This window comes from Apteryx rowi, unplaced genomic scaffold, assembly GCF_003343035.1.
Source record: "Apteryx rowi isolate R43461 unplaced genomic scaffold, aptRow1 scaffold_511, whole genome shotgun sequence".
Classification (NCBI taxonomy): Eukaryota; Metazoa; Chordata; class Aves; order Apterygiformes; family Apterygidae; genus Apteryx; species Apteryx rowi.
Window position 1 is genome coordinate 430019 of NW_020450774.1, and position 14946 is coordinate 444964.

The 14946-nt window shown below is 58.7% G+C and overlaps 1 protein-coding gene across 2 annotated transcripts; it reads right to left on the bottom strand.

Annotated features, from left to right (window-relative positions):
- Nucleotides 1–2111: 2111 nt before the first annotated feature.
- KIF3C (kinesin family member 3C) lies at nucleotides 2112–14680 on the bottom strand. Of its 2 annotated transcripts, none has more exons than XM_026080214.1 (8): nucleotides 13271–14680; nucleotides 8384–8485; nucleotides 7830–7952; nucleotides 6755–6873; nucleotides 4237–4353; nucleotides 3731–3833; nucleotides 3066–3241; nucleotides 2112–2219 (listed from the first exon to the last, which is right to left on the bottom strand). In XM_026080214.1, the coding sequence occupies exons 1-8, from the start codon at nucleotides 14678–14680 to the stop codon at nucleotides 2126–2128; spliced, it is 2244 nt and encodes a 747-aa protein (XP_025935999.1). In that variant the 3' UTR covers nucleotides 2112–2125. The 2 variants fall into 2 exon arrangements, with proteins under 2 accessions (XP_025935999.1, XP_025935998.1); XM_026080213.1 differs by having other exon boundaries at nucleotides 3731–3839.
- Between the last annotated feature and the right edge of the window lie 266 nt (nucleotides 14681–14946).

Below are 14946 nucleotides of genomic sequence, written 5' to 3' on the forward strand. Positions count from 1 at the left end.
CTACAACTCAGTTACTTCCTTCTGGAATAGGAGAGAAGAAGGACAAAGATTTCAAAGAGGCAGAAGGTGTTATGGGATACAGGCAGGGAAGGGAAGATGGTAGCACAGGGCAAAGATCAAGAATGCAAGGCAGGATGATGTTACAGTAGAAATGGGAACAGATTCTGGGGAAGGGAGAAGAGAGCCCACAGTAGAGCAGGGAACGTGTCAGAACAGCTTGAAGGTCTGTTCACCCCACAGCCCAGCCACATGGAGAGTGCTGCTGGGACATTCTTTTAGGTGTGATTCACACTGGTCTAATGTAGATGCAACTGATGTCTTCTGTCCACTTCACTGCCTCATTCCTCTCCCTCCCTCCCGCGGGGCCTGGAACAGGTCCTAGGTCCTGGAGGCACTGGTCTGAGCTATGAACAGTCCTCAAAGGGAAATTCTCTTGATCTCCAGAAAACACAGTCCCTACCTGTACTCTTTTCAGATTTGCCTCCCCAGTGACCAGTTTCAGAATACATCCATTTCAAGACCCATATCTTCCCACATGAACCAGGTGAGTCACTCCCTTATTCACTGGGATCTTGTAAAACAACTTGATCGCCCCCATCTCCACACACCTGAAAGCCATCCCAGGTAGACTGTAGCTTTCTGTGCCCAAGTTGCTGGCCTGGCACTTCCAGAGATGGTTTTGAGCAAGGACCCACCTCCCATGAATTGAATTTTTGAAAGCTGAATCACTCAAGAACACTGAATGATGTCCTGGCAACCATTTATGCTGTTGCCTGGGATGGGTTTTAATTTGCTCTGCTTTGTGCCAGGCAGTTTCTTTACTGCCTCCCCCTCTCTTACCCATCTCTTGCTCGTCCCTCTCTTATCCATTACCCATTTCATATCCATTACCTCCCCCTCCACAGCCCATGCAGTGGCCAGAAAAGTTCTCCAGACTGTCAGGTGAATGCTGTGTAATATTACCCAGCCCTCAGGAGAGCCACTTCTCCTGGCATCACCATTTTGTCCTGCATTTCTTCATTGCCTTTAGTGGCCAGGATGGTGGACAATATCATCTCTGGTTTTATTTAGTTAGATAATGTTGCTTCCCAAACTATGTGTTTCTTTGGGAGGGGTTGGTGGAAAGAGATGGAGATTTCCATCTGCTGTTCTTGCTCTAAGGAGTTATACACCCACTTAGTCAGGGACTGAAGCAAGCTGGATGTCAGACTACCTAACAGGGCAGGGCCAGCCACCTCCAGAGGGTGGCACAGATGAAGAAAGTCCCAGGAGCACTGGGACTGACTTTGTTTTGTTAATTTGCAACCCCTCTTTGTGGATTGAGCTGGCATTCACAGTGACAGTCATGCCCAGAAGTCAGTGAGATGTCATTGCTGCCACCACTGTTGATGCAGCTTGGAGAGTCTTGGTCTTTAACAAGCCCAGCTTAAGGTTCTACAACCAGGAAGTCTCCAAATTCCTGTAGAAGTTGCCATGATCTGGTGCATAAACCGTATGGGAAATTCGGTGGGATCCAGCAAAGCAAACGGTAGCGTGGAGAGTTCTGAGTTGTCTCATCTTGTGCCGAAGCCATCAGAGCGAGCGAGCTTGCTCTCTCTCATCTGCTCTGAGGAATATAACTGTGCATTGGAGGTGAGCAGTACATCAGCGGCACAAGGGAAACGCAGCTCGCACCCGCTCCAGCTGCGTTCCTGGTGCGAGTTCCGGTGTTACACAGTTGTTTCAACAGTGTCGTGGAGAGAGGGGGTAGGAGTTGAGACTACCAGGGAAATCATCTGCGTGGTGCCCACTGCTAGCCTTGGATGTCCTGCAGTCTGAATGCGCCTCCTGACTCTGCATCATCAACCACTCCATAAATAAATACATTAAATAAATAAAGTGACAGATCCGTATTGGGGGGGGTGAGAAGGAAGGAGGGGGCAGCTCTCATCCCCCTGGGAGCTGTTTATGAGTGTCTCACACAAACACACGCTCACACAAAGTAGCTGAAGACAAAGACGAACAGGGACTGGTGGGGACGTGGCCGGCTGGGGCCCCTTCCTTGGCCCCTCGCTCTGGAAGGCAGCCGTCAACGGGGCGTAGTCCTTGCTGTGTGAAGGTGTGGGGGACGAAGGGGTCCAGGATGTCACTCCTGAGCTGGCATCGTGGAGGCGCGTGGGGAACTGGAGGTGAGGGAAACATGCGTGGTTGAGGATGGCAGTGACCGTGGGGTCTGGCACCTAGAAGGGGATGAGAAAAAGAGAAAACTTGTTTTCCTTGCCCTTCCTCTGTCTCTTATTCTCCCCTTCTGCCAAAAGTTCAGTCATTTTCTCAGTGATTTGCTATACAAGTAGCATCAAGGGAAATCCAGCGTTGGACAGCACAATACCCTTTGTATTTCTTATATCACTGTCCTGCTTTTAATACTCATTTAACAACCATTACAAAAGTAATGTTAACTGTATTTCAAATGTAATTACGCACTAACAGTTCAAGGCTAGTTTCAAGCACAAGAAGGACTAGGGGAATAGGTGATCCTGCTGAACAGTAATTTAAATGTATGAATGCAAATTAGGTTTTAGCATTTAGGTTCCCATATTTGAAAAATCTGGCCCAGGTTCCCCTTGGACTGCTGAGTCTGCCTCAAAATAGAAACAGGAAATGGTTTCCTGTAACACGGTCCTCGCACAAACGCTGTCATCTGTCAGCTCTGGGGAGACATCCTGACTTCAGTGAGCGTGCCAGATGAGAAACTAATTAATTAGAGTCTGACTCACAGGTCCCAGGTCACGGTGGAGATGAGGGCATGGCAGAGGGCGCAGCTGCTGAGTGGACGGGCTCTGTGGCCCCCGCGCTGAAAAGGCCCAGGGGTGAGGATGGTTGGCAGGGGGGTGGACACAGGGGCGAGCTGGCAGGAGACACCGTCCCATTCCCAGTGTCAGGGCCCACGACTGCCTACATCTTTGGGTTTGCAGCTTCCTCTCTGCTGTGACTTCTTTGCATGCCCCCGGCCCGTGTGCTCCCCCAGCATTGCCTTGACTGGGTCCACAGCATCAGTGAATTCCACCACTCTGGCAAGCACTTACCAGGACCTGGACTTCCTCACCCTGGAGGCTGCTGGCCGTTCCAGGATGCTGTCCAGGTGCATCAGCCTCTCCAGGTGGAGAGCTCGTGGGTCCTGCTCAGCCGGGTCCCTGGTCCGTTCAAACTCAAACACGGCTGGAGGGGAGAGGTCCAGCTCCAAGAACATGATGTTCTCAGCCTGCAGCAGGACAGGGCAAAGAGAAAGCCAACATGGGAAATCACTGTGTGGCAAAACACTGTACCAACTGAGGCAGATCAACACTGCTGAGAGAAGCTCAACTACATGCTAGGGAGAGGGAAACACTTCTGATTACAGTGGCAGCAAGGCAAGCTCCGAAACCAGGGCCCAGACTCCCTGGCCTACTTGGGCTGTTCAGGTCTTTCATGCTACTGCATCCAGTAGAGAAAAGACTGAATGTCCCCATCCTTTCAGACTAATTGCAAGAGCTGCCTGAGTCAGTGAGCCAGCAGTTCAAGAAGTGGTCAATATGCACAGCTATTGATCCTGCCAAATGAGGTTGAGGTTTCTAAAGCTGGGGGTTTCATCTAAGTGTTTCAGACTATCACAAGCTTATTTATTCCATCTATCCATCCATCCATCCACCTGCTCCTCCCATGACCAAATGACTTCTTGCCACCCAGGTGTGCACCAATGTCTCTCACTTACCCGGTACCTAGGATGAGATCCCATAGCCATGGCCACACGGGCGTATTGGCTAATGGGCCTCTTGTAGCCCACGGCAGAGGTAGGCCTCTTCTTCATTTGGTTGCTGTTTCTAAAAATAAATCGTTAAGAGAGAAACATTTGTTAGAAGATAAAAGTACCTACTAAAAACTTGTCCAAACAGTGAAGAACTAAGCTTGTCTACACCTCTCTGAATTCAGAATGCCCTTCCTGGCCTTCCTCGCATGACCAAGGCTTGGCAGAAGCCGGAGTGGATTTCCGCAAGCAGAGAACTGCGGTGTTTTCCTGGATCCCTCCTATCAGCAGCACCACATCCCCAGGTCCCAGGTCTTCCTTAAGATGTCCCACTACTGCAGGCAGAGGCCCTGCCTGCCTTCTTGCGCCTGTTTTCTAGAGCTTCCCCCTGAGCTCTCAGGCTAGCAGCTAGCAGGGAGGCTGCCGGGAGCAGTGCTGGGAGCTGAGTTTTTCTCCCCGAACCACAAACATACCCTCCAGCAGGCACAAGCGGCTGAAACTTCCACTGGTCCTCTTCACAGTCGAAGTACAGGCGATTCATGATTTTGTTCTTCTCTTCCGGTGGGATAAAATTCTCGATGATCAAGTACCTGAGCAAGTAACATGTCAGGAGAGAGAAGGGGCAGCAGAAACAGGGTAGGAAAGAGCAGGAAAGGAAGGAGTTAATATGACAAATAATAGAAAATAGGAAGGAAAGGGAGAAGAAGGAAGCAGAAAGGAAGGGGAGGAATGTTCAGAAGAAGAGGGAGATGTGCAGGGAAATAGAGAATTAGCCAGAAGATGGTAACACAAGTGCAAGGTGGGAAAGGAGGAGAGGAACAGGTGAAAACAGGTGAAGCAACAGACCCAAATGGCAGAAAGGCGAGAGAGGCAGCAAGCGAGACAGGGGAGAGAAAGGGCAGAGGAAAACTATCATTCAGAGAGGGGCGGAAGAAACATCAGCGGCTCTAAAAGCTTTCCTTTCCGACAACAACCCTGCATTTCCTGGCCAGTCCATTCCCCTAACGGAGTCCCCTGGGCCACTGCAATATTTAGCACGCGTTGCCTGGCACTTTGCAGCCTCAAAGCAAACGAGGGAACTAAATCACGGGGAAACCTCCTGCGGGCAGAGCACGGCCCCCCAGAGCTGGCAGGGGCACACGAAGGCGCGGAGACCTGGCTGGAGGCAGCTCGTCCCTCCCGAGAGCACCCGGGTCCAGCACCCAAGTGCCTCTATCAGCAGCAGGTTGAGCTGGCTTTTAAAAGTTAGCCAGTTCCTCTGCTTATCCACTTATCCCTGCCTAATTCCATGCAAAGCACGAGCCTGCCCATGCCGGCTCTGGATACCAACTGGTAAATACCTCCCAATCCTCCCTTCAGAGCGAAGCTACCTTAATCCTTGGTTGCTCGCCCAGGTCTCTGAGTCATGTAAACTATATTTGGTAAGGTCAGAATTACAGTGACCTGCCTAAATCAGGCCAAAGAGTCACTCCGTAGCTCTTGCGCCAGGCCAGCAATGTCATCCTTCGTAAGAGCATTTCCTCTCAGCCCCAGATTGTTCTTTTTCCCCCTTTTTTTTTTTTTTTAAGGCTTAATTCATTTTCAAAATCTCTTTGGAGGATGGAAATCGGAACAAGTTCTGCTGTCCCAGCAAAAAACCTTCCCCATGGGAAATGCAGAAGTGATATTCACTCTTCTCCTTGTACGTCCAAGGGCCACATTACGTCTGCCTGCTACAGAGCTGCCAGACCAGAACAGAAAAAAAAAAAAGGAAAACATAATAATAAAAAATTTACCCCAAAGGGAGTTTTTTCACATTTCGGGGGGCAAATCGAGAAGCTGTAGAAAATAGTTTCAATTAGACAAATTGAGTCTTATTTGAGTTTGCAGGTTTTTTAAAAGTTTTAATCATGTTCAAAGGAAAATGTAGCAACATTTGAAATGAAATTTTGTTCCTAGTAAAAAATATTTTATCTTGAAAAGGCTAAAATATTTATACTTTTTCTAATCTTTTCAAGATATTGAATGAAATAATTGCTTGAAATGGAAACAAACCCATTAAACATTACTGTTGAATGAAATCTGCATTTCCCGGTGGAAAGTTTCTGATGGGAAAATGCTGCCCAGCTTTAACGGGGGACACCGCTGTGCTGGGAGCTCCCGTGCGGCAGGGTCCCTGCGGGGGCCCTCGGCCTCACCAGCGACACTGGTGCCCCACCAGTGCCCTCCAAGCTGCCCTCCAGCCACCGTCCTCCATGCCCAGTCTTGCATTTCGCTGTGTCACGGAGCGGTTTTTCTAACGAGCCTGACTGACCTGGCCCCACCGCGCCGCCAACTGCAAGTCATCTGCATTTCTTCTCCACAATGACTTTACTGTACAAGTTTTCTACGCCATTAATAAAGACAGCTTTGGGCAAGAGCAGGTCCCCAGCCATCCCCTGCTAGGGAATATTTATTTCCGACTACAATTGCAATGTCAGTTAACCAGTTTGTAGCCCGTCTTGATTTTACAGTGGCTTTTCTGTTTTTATGGTCTTTCAAGGTAGTTTTAAGTCAAAAGCTTTCCATAACTCACGTGCATTCATTGCACCATCGTCCTTTCCGTTTGCTGTCAGAAACTCAGTGTTGGCTTTCTATGTTTTTAGCACAAACTGTGGTCAGACTAAGGTGTCAATAGGTAGCTGCACTGCCAGATTTGATTTTTTTAAATATATGAGCTACACCAGCTTTTTCTCCCAGTCCAAGTTTGGTAAAAAATGAACCCTAATAGTTCAAAACCTTTTCCAGCAGTTATTTTAGTCCTCTTGCCTACAAGTCGTCTAGCTTGACAGGTTTAAATGCATTTAACACCTTCTGCCTTTACTGATGGAAGAGGAAGAGTCTGGTTATCCCTATCGATAGGACTATCGTTCCCTCCAGCCGTGGACCCCAGCTTCCCTTTGCCCGTGGGCGCCCAAGAGTGGCGATGCAGCCGTTGCGCACGCATTCCCGGGAAGGAGAAGGAACACCTACTTGAGTTTTAGCTCCCGCGTCTGCTCATTCTGCGCCTCCTCCAGGTCCTGACGAACTCGGATGTACTCGTCGTGCTGATCCTGAATCTCTGCCTTCACAGCCTGCAGCTTGGCATACAGCTGGGGGACAGAGAAGAGGACTTCAGTTAGCACCGGTGCCCGTGAGCAGCTTCTGGGATTTTGCCCGAGTTTGCCCTGTGCCTGGGACAAGCCTGCTGGCTGCCGAGAGCCCTGACGCTCTGGTGGCCTGAAGGACGGGTCCAACAGAGGCTTCCAGCAGAGCTTGCCCAAGAACACGCCACGGGCAGCCTGTCCTGTGCCCACTCAGCTGAGGAGTTCAAGCCTGCTCTCAAGACCCACCTGCCCACCACCTGCCCTGTAAACCCTCAAGCCTAGAAGAAACCACTGCCTCCCCAGGGCCCGCTGGATGGGAGATCCTCGGTGTATTTTGTGCCTTAGCGCAGGTGCTAGCTATCGCCTGTGGGGTCTGAGAGCTGCAGACCAAGCGTGCCCTGGCCAGGACGGATTGCAGCACACGTGCTTTGACCCCAAGCTACAGGAGCCAACAGCGATGAAACAGAGGGGGACCGGGCTCTGCAAGCTTACGCCTGCTCCTGCGTGTTATCTAGCTGTGCAGACATGGACCTGAACTGCTTGCCAGGAGCCTGGCTGCAGTGTGGCTGAGCGGACAAGGCTGCAGCTCTGGCGTGAAGCCGAGCCTTTGGGACAGAGCCCAGGTGGTGGAACTGGGCTGGCCATCCCCAGCTCAGTGGGGGACGCGGTCGTAGCGCTCAAAGCTTCGTCCAGGCCAGCAGGTCCTGGGAGTAGGTCGCGGTGGCCTGAGCAGCCTGTACTGTCACCGGTGGCGTGCACTGAAGTTACACCAGCCACGTGCCTTCATGGACTTGCAGCAGCCAACATAAACCACTACGTATGTGGCAGGTGCTTTGCTCAGCACACAGGGAGCAGTCCAGACCCTGTCTAATTCCTTACAGTATGGGCCAAGAGGCAATTCCCCCGGGCTGTTATCCCCAACAAAGCCCACCCCGCCACTGCGAAGGCCCGTGTGGTCTCACCTTCTTCAGCTTTTTGGTTTTGATCTCCACCTCCTGCTGCAGAGATGTGTAAGTCTCCCTCAGCTCCATGGTCTCCTCATCCCGCAGCAACATCTCCTGCTGCATCTCCCTCTCCCGGCGTTTCTGCAGCAAGGGGAAAAATGCACAGAGCCCAGCATGGGACAAGGAACCAAATCCCCCTCGGAAACCCTTGCCTTGGAGCCTAAGCCAGTTGCTTTCAAGCTGGTGTCCCCTTTCTGGTGGGCCAAAGGAGCCAAAGCTCAGTGCTGCTGAGCTTGTAGTGTCGCCTGGCGCCTGGGCAGAGCCCCAGGACCATCCGGTTACAGACACATCTGTGTGTGCTGGGTCCTGGTAGCATCTGTAAGAGTTAGTTTGTCACCTTTTAGGTGGGACGCTTCAGTAGCACACGGGAGCAGCGCACTCCGCTAGTCACTCAGTGCCGTGCAAGAGGGAACGGGCACGGCAGGAGATCTGCCCACAAGCGGCAAGGACGGGTCTGGCCTCTGTTTTTGTGGACCGAAGCCGGGCCAGCCCCACACGAACACAGCCGTTACCTGCTCGGCTATCTCCTGCCGCTTCAGCTCCAGCATCTTCTGCTGCTCGTTGGTGTGGTCCATGATGTTCCTGCCGCCGATGAGCAGTTTGCTCTCCATGGCCTGGGAGGGAAGAGGGTTGGGGAGGTCAGAGCGTGTCTCTCGCCTGAACGGGGTCTGCTCCGGGCAGGGAGGTGGGGAGGGCTCGGCACGGGCTACAACCTGTCCACCAGTGCTGCCACCCACAGCACAGCGATCCTGTGACCGCTGCGGCGAGCGCAGCCGGCGCAGACGCTGCACGGAGCTGCCTCGGGGACGTCGCAGCGCGCGGGCTGACGCGGCCAAGCACCGGCCGCTTCGCCGCCTGCGCAGATCCCCGGCGGAGCCATCCCCGCGGCGGGGAGCCCGGGGCGAGCTGCGCTAGGTGCCCCAGCCTGCGGTGGGGACGTGCCGCCGGTGGGGACGGGAGATGCCCTGATCGCATGCACGGCGGTAGGGAGCCAGGAAGGATCACAGCTGTCCTGAGGGACAGAACTGACCTCCAGCTCCAGCTTGCTGCAATCTGCTGAAATTTAAAGTAAAGGTTAGTGCCCTGGGGTGCACCCTCACCCCGGGGTGCACCACACTGCCGCAGCTCCCTTTGCCTTCTGCCGCCTTCGGAGTTTCTCCAAATCATGCCCCGAGAGCGCCTGAAACCGGAGACCAGTTTTGGCCTCTGCGCCTTGCCAAAACACCTGGAGGCAAATACAGCAGAACCGGGATCTCACCGGGACGTGTGCAGGGCCAGGGGGCAGGAAAGACGCGCGTGGAATAAACGGCTGAAATAAAAAAACGGTGTCTTCCGAAGCTCAGGGTCTTCGAGGAGACCTGAGAGAGGGAACGACCCTCCCTCTTCACCCACTCGTGCTGCCCGTCGGCCTGACGCTGGGACGCCGAAGCAGCCGTGCACAGCCTCCCCGTGGTGCCGTGTCCCCTGCCCGTCCCGCGAGCCGCGGGGGATCCCGTCCCGGGATGCGGGGACGGGGCTGAGCACAGGCATCCCCCCATGTGATCGCCCCGCTCGTGGGGGCCGCGGTGCCGGGTGCAGGGTTTGGGCACGTCCCCGCGTCCCCTTCCTGTCCCTGCGCTGGTTTGAGTCCGTTGTGCCGCAGCAGCGCAGCCGGGGCCGAGGAAGCGGCTTCCCCGCGGGCCCTCCTGCCCCAGCGATGCCCCGAGGCACTTTTCCGGCCCCCCCCTCCGGAGCTGCATCCCGCAGCATCCCGTCCCCTGCGTCCCACGGCTCCCGTCCCCTGCCTGGGCGAAGGGGGGGCTCCTGTGTCGCACAGCTGTGCACGCACACGTGTACATCAGTGTACACACGCACATCCACGCGTGCACATGCACCGTCGCACACCCATGCTCGCGCATGCTTGGACACGTTTGTGCACACCCGTGCAAGCACTCGTTTGCACACACACCCGTGCGCGCACAAACTTGCACACGCTCACATGTGCGTGCACGTTTGCATGCGCACACACCCATGCGTGCGCATGCTTGCACACACACGTGCACACATGCGCTCCTGTGCACACATGCATGCGCACGCTTGTGCACTCACACGTGTGCACCCATGCAGGCACACGCGCGCGCACGCACACACACCTCGCCTTCCCTCCAGCCACAGCCCAGCTCCTTTGCAAACATCTCCCGTGCTCGCCYCGCCAACGCCAATGCAAGCAGCGTGATTAATCGCATCCTGTGGGAAGGAGCCGCATCCTGCACCCGGGAGCGGCGTGCCGGTGAGCCTGGGCCTCTCCGCGCCTCGCGCAGCCCGTCCAGGCCTCCGAGCGAGGCAGCCCCGTCCCCGTCCCCCCCCGGCAGGGCCCAGCACGGCCAGGTGCCGGGTAAACGGGGCGTTCGGCRCAGCCGGAGGAGCCGGGGCCGGTCGCGATCTGCTCGCCGAATAGCTGCAATTAGGGACGCGGAGCACGGCTGGAGCCAGGCAGCCCCGCGCCCGGGTGCCACCGAGCACGGCTTTAAAAATTAATCGCCCAGGCGCGGCGCGAGCGGCAGGCACCGACCCGGCGGGCGCTGTGGCCCCGGGGCCGGCGTGGATCCCGGCGCGCCGGGCAGCCCCTCGCTTTTGCACGGTTGGATTTGCAGCCATTTGCATGCAGCAAGGTTATTTTTCTCCCCAGCAAAGTCCCCCGGGCTTTGAGGCGAGCACGAGGGGAAACCCAGCCGTCCGCCCGCGCGCCCGGGCCTGTTTTACCTGTTTGCCCCCCAAACGGAGCCGGCGGCCGCCCCGCGCACAGCCCTGCGCCCCCGTCGCTGCCCCTCCGCAGCGCGGGCCGGGCAGCACGAAAAGCCCCGGCGAGGGCTGCGAATCGCCACCCGTCTCCTGCATCCCCATCGCGGCCCGGATTCGCTTCGACTTTATTACCGGTTCGACCACAAATAATTTCGTCTCTAATTACTCCATCTGGTGACTGCTCAGACTTAAGTACAGCAGAGCCCGGGCCCGGCTCCGTCCCCTGGCTCCCCGCAACGCGCCGCGGGGCTCGTGCGCGGCTCCGAGCCGGCTCCGGCGGCTCCTGCGGCCTCGGCAGCGCCCGAGCTGGCAGCCCCAGCGGAGGGACACTCGCCGGCGCCGGCGGTTCATGCCCTGACCTCGCTGCCCGCGGCGGGCAGGGAGCCTGGCTGCTGCCTTCGCCAAGCGGTGTCGAATCCCAGCCCTCGTCCTCTCCTGGGGACGCGGCGCAGGACACGGGACCCCCGGCACCCCGAACCCGGCGCTGGGCTGCCGAGGGGCTGGGTGGCCTGGGGAGGACAGGGAAGGGGGCGAGCGGACGCCGTGCTCGCGGCGGGGGGGGGGCTGCGCCAGGGCGGTTCGGTTCGTGCTCGCAGCGGCCTTCGCACTCGCGGGAGAAGCGCACGTCTGCCCAGGTGCGATGGCACACAGCTGTCCGAGCACCATGGTGCACATCTGTATGGGGGGGGTGGCACACATCTGTCCAAGTGCCACGGCGCCCCGTGGCCTGAGCGGGACAGCACAAATCTGTTGGACCCCCTCAGTGCACATCTGGCTGAGTGGGACAGGACACATCTGTCCGAGCACCATGATGCACATCTGGCCTAGCGGGATGGTCCTCGCAGATCTGAGTGGGATGGGGCACATCTGTCTGGATGGGACCGTGCCCACCTCTCCGAGCGGCATGGCACACACCCACCCGAGCGCTATGGTGTCTGTCTGTCCGCATGGGATAGCGCGCACCCGAGCGGGACCGTGCACATCTGCCCGAGCGGGACAGTGCACATCTGTCTGAGTCTGACAGTGGGCGTGAGACAAAGGGGATCGCCGGCGCAGCCGTGTGCGACCGCGGGCGTGCGAGGGCTCCCGCGCGCGTGCGCCGGGCTCGCCCACGCGTGCCCTCGTGGCACAACGGCGCCTTTGTGCCGGCGCCGGGGGTGAAATGCCTGCGACGGTTATCCCGCTGCGAGAGGCGCGAGCGGCCTGGGAGGACACGGGGCCCCTTCTCCGTCTGCGCCCCGGGGCCAGCGGTGCCCGGCGAGAGGGGAGCAGCGCTGGGAGCGCGGGGATGCGGAGTCATCGCCTCCGGCCCTGCCGCGTTACTCAGCAGTTCCCGGCCGGGCCGTGGCCCCGAGCCAGCCCCGCGGCACCGAGCCGGGCACGGAGACGCCGCGGGACGGCTGCCAGCCGCAACCTGCGCCCCGCTGCAGGGGACGAGCCCGCAGGGAACCGGCCTCCGCGCCGAGCCCCCTGCCTCCGCCGGCAGCCCGGCTCCAGCACCCGGGCAGGACACAAAGCAGGGCCTGTTTCGGTGCACGGGGGCTCGTCGCCGGCGTTGCCGGATCCCGGCCGGATCCCGGCCCCGCTGCTCCGGCACGGCCGGGGGCTGCTGCGGTGGCAGGTCCCCGTCTCAGGGCGCTGCCGCAACAGTCCCGGTGCCGCGGGGATCCCCAGGGCACCGCGTCCGCCGGGAGTGCTGTCTCACGCATCCCAGTGTCTCACGCATCCCAGGGAAGCAGGAATTAAAGCCGACGCGGGAAGCTGCCCCAGGGCGCCGCTGAGCCCGAACCCCCCCAGCTCGTCCCGCTGCCTGTGCGGGGTCCCGGGGGACGCGGCTCCGGCCTCGAGACCCCCCCTCTGCGGAGAAGGGGCGAGAGCTGCCTCTGCTCCGACCCGGGGGGCAGGAGCCGCCTCCCTGCTTGGGGCCAAATTCCCTAGTTTGGGGCCGAATTCCCAGGCAGGGGCGGATGCTGCGGGCAGGACCCCGCGCGGAGGACACTGTGCCGGGTCTCCAGCGGAGCAGTACGGGGCAGAGCTGGAGTGACGCCGGGGGTCGGGACGCCGGGGTTCCTGCCCCAGCTCCGCCACCGGCTCCCGGCACCACCTCCGTCCCCATCCCTGCTCCAGCCCAGCGGGCCAGGCACTGCCCGGGACACGCAGGACGCGAGCCCACGGCAAGGCCTGGCAGCTCCACGGGGACCCGCCGGGTGCACAGGAATGGCCCGGCGGTGCCGCTGCCCCGGCCCGGCGCGTGTCCCCGGGGCCACCGCCGATCTGCAGCATCATTCCAGCACCCCCCCCCCTTCCCCTTGCAAGCGGCTTTGTCGTGCGGAGGTGGGGGCAAGAGCTGAGCACGCCAAACTCATGCCGCCAGTGAGGGCCTCACCCACCGCCCGATGGCTCTTCCCGCCCTGCACCCCAACAGCTCCACGGGCGAGGCCGGCCGGCAGGTCGGTGTCCGAGAGCAGCCCCAGCCCACCGCTGCGCGGGGGCACACGGCTCCGCTCGGGCGCCCCGCTTGACCCCCCCCCAGGTTCGAGCTCCCCGCTCGGGTCTGAAGGCCACGCAGGTCCCATCCCCACATCAGTCATGAGCACCCGGTGCGTGGCAACACCTACCTTGTACTTGGTGGCCAGTAGCTCCGTGGCCTCCTGCTCCTTCCGTAGATCCTCTATCATCTTCTCCTTCTCCTCCAGCAGCTTCTGCTTCTCCTCGCTCACCAGGCTGTGGTCATCCTGAATAGCTGCTTTCTCCTCTTCCAGCCTCTCCTTCTGCTCCTTCAAGTAATTCTCCATGTTCTTCTCCAGGCCGTCCTCGTTGTCATCCTCTCCTTCATTCTCCGTGGCACTTTCTCCATCCATCGCTTTCTTCCTCCGGCTGCTCCTTCTCCTCTTCTTCCCCAGCATGCCTCGTTTCTCCAGCTGGGCTTTCAGCCGGACAATCTCCTCCTGAAACTCCCGCAGCAATGTGTCCTTGGGGTCCTCGTTCACCCGGGGCTTGTTCTTGATGTTCTTGGCCCTGTTGGCGAACCTGAGGGTGGAGAGGCTCTCGTCGTAGCTGTGAGAGGCTGGGCCCAAGGTGGCCACCATGATTGTCTTGGCGTTGCCCCCCAGGGAGTCCTGCAGCAGACGGGTCAGCTTGGAGTCTCTGTAGGGGATGTGCGTGCTTTTGCCGTCCACTAGAGCCGAGATGACATTGCCCAGGGCGGAGAGGGAGAGGTTGATCTTGGACGCTTCCTTGGGGCGCTCTCCGTGGGCGCCCATTTTGCTCTGGCGCTCGCTGCCGGCGAGGTCCACCAGGTTGAGCTTGCCCACCCGGATGTGCTCCTCACCGTCCAGCCCTGTCTCGCTGCACTCGATGGTGATGAGGAAGATGGCGTGGGAGCGGGAGCTGTACTCGTTCATGTTGGTGCTGCCCACAGAGCGGGTCTGGCTCCCCAGGTTCATGACATGCTCGATCTCCTTGACGTTTTTCGTCACGAAGGAGGAGAGGTCCTTGATGTAAACCCCCGTCTCGGGGTTCTCCTTCAGCTCCAGCTTCTTGCTCTGGTCCTTGGCGAGGAGGTCTCTGATCTCCTCCTGGTAGATCTCCAGGTACGAGGCCCTCACAAGGTACTGCTGGTTCTGCGACCGGGAGATGTGGGTGAAGATGTGCTCGAAGGAAATGGGAATGATGCCCCTCTTCTCCGGCTCGGCCCAGGCCCCCTGCATAGTGTACGTCTTGCCAGTCCCCGTCTGGCCGTAGGCGAAGATGGTCCCGTTGAACCCCTGCAGCACCGAGTCTATGAGCGGCCGGACCGTCTCGTCGTAGAGGTCAGCCTGCTTGGAGCTGGCGTCGTAGACGGCGTCGAAGGTGAACGTCTTGGGCAGCTCCCCCGGCGAGGCCCTGGGGTTGCGGATGGTCACTTGCCCCAGCTTCACGTCCATCTCCAGGATCCTCTCGTACCCCGCCGCCTCCTCCTTCCTGCTCATGGGGCGGCAGCGGGCCACCACCTTCAGCGCCTCGCTGCTCCGGGGTTTGTTGGCCATCATGATGCCGCGGCTTCCCGACGGCCCCGCCGCGCCTTAGGAGACGGACGATCGCCCCGGCCGCTCCCCGGGAACGGGCACGCATGGATCGCAGCCCGGGGTTTTGTTTTCCTCCCGCTGGCGACGGCGGCCGCTGCGGTTGTTTCTCCCCCCGGAGTGCCGCACAAAGGACGCGATCAGGCGCGCCGCTCCGGCAGCATCCCGCGGCGGCGGTGGCGGGCGGCCTCCCCACGCCGGATCATCGCCCGCGAGCCGGGCGTGGGGGC

Coding starts and splice junctions, on each gene's coding strand:
- KIF3C (XM_026080213.1), bottom strand. CDS start 14,680: ATGGCCAACAAACCCCGGAGCAGCGAGGCGCTGAAGGTGGTGGCCCGC. Junction 7,953..8,383: donor GGCAGGAGATAGCCGAGCAG/GTAACGGCTGTG, acceptor CCCTTGCTGCAG/AAACGCCGGGAGAGGGAGAT. Junction 4,354..6,754: donor ACGCGGGAGCTAAAACTCAA/GTAGGTGTTCCT, acceptor TTACTTGCTCAG/GTACTTGATCATCGAGAATT.